At 40.6% G+C, this 6,000-nt stretch overlaps 1 protein-coding gene across 5 annotated transcripts in view; it reads right to left on the bottom strand.

Annotated features, from left to right (window-relative positions):
* Positions 1–575: 575 nt before the first annotated feature.
* BNC2 (basonuclin zinc finger protein 2) overlaps positions 576–6,000 on the bottom strand; it is a 1,107,147-nt gene continuing 1,101,722 nt past the window's right edge. For 4 of the 5 annotated variants that reach the window (XM_085634816.1, XM_085634798.1, XM_085634806.1 and 1 more), the window contains one exon: positions 576–4,212. In XM_085634816.1, the coding sequence (XP_085490942.1) occupies positions 3,570–4,212 (643 nt within the window). In that variant the 3' untranslated portion in view covers positions 576–3,569. The remainder of the gene's footprint in view (positions 4,213–6,000) is intronic. The other variant, XM_085634830.1, reaches the window with a different exon arrangement.

Raw genomic sequence — 6,000 nt, 5'->3', positions numbered from 1 at the left:
TGTACACCTCTGTAAAGAAATCCATTGGTCCAACTCTCTTAATCAGATGGAGTGAAGTGGCAAACCTAGCAGTGATTGTCTTATTTAGCCACACACTCACCCTCATGCATTTATCCATGCACCCAAGCAGCACTCAACCCATAACTGTGCACACATATGCCAATCAAATCTTCTACTTGCAATTATCTACCCAGGCACAAATCCCTTGATCCTTCCATTCAAGCATCCATCTACACTTCCACACCAGTCTACCCACATATATGGATTCCTCATCCACCCTTAGTCATGCATATATCCACTCACAGCACCCAGACATTGATCCATTCACGCCCAGCTGCATGTATATGCGCAACACTATTTGCGTTCTCTGTTTGTGCAGCCACGCTTTTCACAGTCATTACAAGAGAAAACATGAAATAAGCCAGACCTATTGGTTTTGTCAATCATTGTTTTTCGTGTGATTTAACAGTATTTTATGAATTGACAGAACAGATTGCTATTATGTGCAATAAACAATTCTTTCAGTAAACCAACTGAGCTTCACCACAGAGGACAAGTTCAACAAGCAAAAATGGTAATTTCAGCACAGAATGGCATGTATTTATTATGTACCTCAAGCCATGGACATGTTTTCAATGCATTTGTAATAGTGTTTTTTCTTTTATTAATAAACATGAATTATTAATAAACATGTTATTTATACCATACAGTGCATACGTCAAAAACTGTGCTTTTCGTTTGATTTTTTTTAAATAGTGAATTTGTTTTTTGTCGAAAATAACGTTGTACCTTTTTGGAACTCGGGTAGTTTATGATTATGACGACAGCGCAGTACAAACAACTAACACGCTCGGTGGCGAATGAGAAGAGCACACATTCATGGAACTGGTTCTAGCATCAACGTATATATATATACATGTACTACATGTATGGTATAAAACAAAGCATACATCCAACTCAATTTAACAAAGAAAAGCATGTAAGATTTTGGGGAAAGGTCTAGAAAAACATCATTTAAAAATTCCTCAGCTTTTTCAATGTAAACATTAGTGGCAGATGCACATAACCGTTCATGGGGTGTCTTCTTGCAATTTTACAAAAATGTTACAGTTTTAACTCACTGAAAACGAACGGAAAAGAATGTCCAAAAGAGAGTGCGTTCCCTTCCGCACTGCTCTTGCGACCCCGAACCCCACCCACTCCCCACCACCACCACTTACATCCCATCTTCAATACCTCTGACCTGCCTTTCACAGCACTCAGGCAAACATGGTATTGGTCTTGGAAACATTCCTAAACGTAAATACTGTCACACCATCTTGTGATGCATAGCTTCTAACGGGCAAAAAAGGAATACTGCGAAGTTTAATGAACCCAGATGGGGCGCGGGGAGTGACGCCGGGTAGCAATGGGGGAGGGGGGTGGGGCAGAAAAATACACATGAATTATTTCCCTTGGCAAATGTAACTAAAGCACGTGCACATATGAAGAACAGACAAAGGACGTGACTGTAAAGTCAAACAATACTCAAATCAGTACAAGCAGATCTTGCGGCCTCCGCCCATTAAAAAGACACGTTTTCCAGGCCAGTGATACAGGAACAGCCACTGCATCCTGTGATACTGTTTGTGCGCTGAGATAGTCACAAGATAGATGAGAACATTTAGGATGTATTAGTACCCCCAACCCCCCACACACACCTTTACGCTGCCCACACTTTTGGCTGAACTTTTAATCATTTATGCAGAGCATTGTGGGATACCAGTCTGGTTTACCAGCGAGCTACATGTGTAAACACTGACAACAAAAAGCAAAAAAAATATAAAGGCGTGTGATGGACAGAGCGTCACCTGCTTGTCTGTTTCAGCCACCATGCAGAGAGCAGGTACCTAAAGAAAGGTGATTTGGGGGGACTTATTTTTTAATCTACTTTTCCAAATGTGCAGAGATACTGCATTAGCAGCTGAGCAGTGCTTGCCTGTTAATAATATCCTTAAGTGCTACCACCTCCGCCTTATATCACACAGCTCCACCTACAACAGCGCCATCTAGAGGGGACTAGAAAAGTGCACAGTGCTCCACACAAACAAAATCCTTGGCGCACAAAGGACAGCTCCATGGGGAATTAGCTCAAGCTTGACTCCATTCCAGGTAGAAAATCACGAGAGGGAAATAATTAATTACATGTCAGAAGACACACATGAATCCTTTTATTTCCCAAGCTTTTTTGCCTATTCTGTCATCTCGTACGCGTTCTTCCTCAGAATCATATCAGTGTTGCAGAAAAGCATCCCTTAGAAAAGATGGCAGCACATGACACCTAGCAGTGTCGGCGGGAGGCTAGACCAGATGTCCGGAGTAACAGGGGACAGAAAAGCACACATTTCTCAGGAGTGGATGTCCTTGCAACCTCTTGTTTTCAAAGGACATCACAATTGAGATTTGACAAATTCTCTTAGTGTGCGCACAGTAAAACAGGTATGGTGGACAACCCATGACAAGAACACCATGATGGGGGTGGTTGACAGAGGCACTGGGATGGGCCATTGTCGAAAGGCAAAACAAGTGCTTTAAAAAAAAAAAGGAAAACAACAGGTGGTAACCTTCTTAAGCATTCTGGTGGTAGACGATGCAGTTTGGCAAATCACCATAAGACCTCTATCTGAAAAATTCTGTGCAAAGTTGGCAGCTTTTGTTGTGATATAAAATGAATACCTTTATAGTTTTCTTTAACAAGGGCGGTACCAAGGTAATCCAGGTATTTCAGTGGCATCTACTGTAGTTGCATGGTTAAGGTCTAAATGCTTTTGTAAGATAAACAGAGCAATACACATCCCTTTCTAAAGTTTGGGAGGGGGTAAAAGTGCATGATTGGATGAATGTGATAGTATCAGACCAAATAAAAGCTTCATTTGAGGTGCTGTATGCATGCCAACACCTCTGTATTACTACATCTAGCAGGTAGTTTAAAAAAAACAAGACTGTTGTTTTTTCTTTGCAAATGTGCATCAAAGCTAACATAAATGAACAGAGCGAGCCAGCAAGCTAGCCCTCTCGCATACCAAACAGCTGGATGTGACTGCAAAGCAAAAGAAGAGGAAAAAAAAGACTACAATTGATACAGCTCTTTTACACTGTGGGCCACAGGCCGTCATATTTACAAGTGATTCTGCCATGCGTCACTGAGGTGTCCCTCAAAGTACATAGAGACAACGGAAGGAGATGAGCGGGTTTCAAACCTCCTTTCTTCTTTTTCTTGTTTGCACGCAAAAGTTCTGGGTAGATCACATTGTCTCTTTCCAGACGATCCAACAAAGTTTTTATCATACTAAAGCAAATTGGGAAGAGGAGCAGGGAATAAGTGTTCATGTTGATCCGTCTCTGGTTCACAAGGGCAATTCACCCTTAGGGTAAAAACATAATAATACAAAAGCACCTTGTGAGTTTTGTCTGTTTTGTAAAAAAAAAGAAAAAAAGAAATATACATTTGTTCATACACACACATATATATAGATTTGTATATTTATATATATGGCAGTTCATGAGCCAACTTTGAGTCCATTCTGGGCTTATTCTACAGAAGTGAATGGAATGTTTTTATGGAGGTTAGGGTTCTGGCTGTGCCGATTCCGGCTGCGTACAGAAGAAAACATCATGTTGCACCCAAGGACTTTGCATTTGTGCATTTCCCTAAGGTGGACAGTTTTGTAATGCACCCGCAGCGTGCCCTTGTTGCTGTAGAGTTTATGGCACATGTTACACATTATACCACCGTTGGCCACTGACAGGCTGTTGAACATGTGGGAATCGGGGGGGTCGGAACCCCCGTCAATGGCTGTGACATCAGCTTTGTTAGAGTACTCTGCCCCATCGCTAGCCTCGTCAGTGTCATCCAGGAGGATGCCCTCATCACTCCCCGCATCCGATTCTCTTGATGAGTGGATGCTGCTACTTGACTGGATGCTGGAGGTGGTGCTCAAGTCAAGGACCACATAGTCTTCAGCCATGCCCCTGCTGAAGCCGTTGATGTGGGAATCTTCAGTGCCTGCTGGGGAGGAGGTCTCGTCTCGGAAGTCAAAGCCCATGTGGTGCTGCCCTCCATAGATCTTCATCAAGAATTCATCACGCAAGGAAGGCTGAGACGTGTCGATCCCCATGTCATCCAGTTCTTTGGTCAAGAGCTTGCGGTGTAGGTTGATGTTGGCACTGTGACTATGGTATAGAAGAGAGACAAAAAGAGAGGAGCAAAAAATAACTTAATTGTCAAATAAACTTTCATATACAAATTGTTTACTGATTATCTGCAAAACCTCATTTTAAGAGTAAAGATTTAGTAATGCTAATATATGCAAATACATATACTTAATTGAGCAATTCTGCTGCACCGGCTTAATAACACATGGCAAGCCCAAATCCCTTCCTTAAATCTATGTTTTTGAATGTTTGATCAAGCTATCAGTTTTCACTAGGAGGCATGGATTTAGAACCTAAAGCACTGCACAAGTCCTGTGTTGTAAGAGCTGGACAAAGGGGGGGAGAAAATTCTAGAAATGAGAATGTAAAGATAGAACGGATCCACCTGTCTTTCCTTTGTTTTTAACTGTTTATATATTGATTAAAAGTGAGCATGTGTCTGGTTTTTACCTTTCATGGACCCGCAAAAAAGTCTTTCTTTAGACATTTCAGATTAGTTCTTTAAAAAGTATATGAGTGAGAGAGGTCTTGTCATAAAATCTTAAAATTCGGCATTGTTTATCATGCGTAAGTCCTTCTCCTAGGTTTAAAAATGGGGTTGGGAGAGTTTCCTAAGTGGGTAGGGGAGAGAAGCATGGCCCCATATTTCAGTTTATACTGTAAAATGTAATCCCATCTACTTGGATATGACATTCCCTCAATCCCTCTTTCTCTCCAGCTCGTCTCTTCCCTCTCTCCTTTGTTTCTCTGCCTTCCATCTTCATTTCTTCTGGGGATAGTACAATTTTGTATGTGCATGTTTTTCGTCTTTACCGCAGCAATTGCGATGAATTATTTGTATCTTTTTTAAAACAAAATTATGAAATTCGTTTTAAATGTGATCTATTTACCTGTGCTTTTATGATCTTTTTTAATATGATCGAATAAAGACGAATTGATTGATTGCTTGGTATGTGCATGTTCATCCCTAAAATGTGGGTTGTTTCACCCTGTGGGGTCTTCCAAAGCATCCCTAACCAGGGAGATCGTGGTGTAAACCACAGGATGACAATAGAGATGATAGGTGTTATTTCTCATGACTAAGCAGAACTCTGAATATTTTAAGACGTTCCATGAAGGGGGGCAAAGAGGGTCAAAATATCAGAGCCTAGAATAATCGCTTCCAGTGCGGATAGTGGTTTATATGTGGTAGGTGAAAAGGGGCATTCTTGCAGCTAGCTGGTCATTTCTCTGTGAGAGTGGCATGCGGGACCTTTTGGACCCCCCAGATAGCTTCCCACACAACTGGACATGATGATGCTCTGCAGAGATTTGGTAGTCCTAAATGACCCTTCTTGGCAATACCTGATCTGTAAATATAGAGTTGTTGGTTTCTCCAGGAAAACCAGGTAGAATTTAATTAAATAATTTACCGAAAGATGTTTTGTTAGAATTTCTTTAAAAAAACATATTTACAGAAACGTCGATCTCTATCAACTTCTTAATCAAACTTGACCATTCCATTCTATGACAAAATAAAACAAACTACTGCAAATAAATATTTTTCTCCTTGACCAACACATTTTCGTCAATAACATGTATTAACTATCAGTAAATTAAAGTTTGAAAATATTCGGAGGCATTTTGTCAAAAACGTAATACCATTTCTTTACAATTGAAAAAGTGAAGAGAAAAAGCTATTCAAAACAGACTAATAAGCTCTACAATGTTTTTAAGTTTAAAATTGGGTGCTCGTATATTTAATTTATGTAAAAGAATCGGTGTTGGACATGGGTGAAGGAAAGATAAAGTGTGGGAGGCAAAGGT

Source organism: Triturus cristatus, chromosome 2_1 (assembly GCF_964204655.1).
Source record: "Triturus cristatus chromosome 2_1, aTriCri1.1, whole genome shotgun sequence".
Taxonomy (NCBI): Eukaryota; Metazoa; Chordata; class Amphibia; order Caudata; family Salamandridae; genus Triturus; species Triturus cristatus.
The sequence above is the reverse complement of the archived record's forward strand: the minus strand, read 5'-3'. Positions and strand labels throughout refer to the sequence as shown.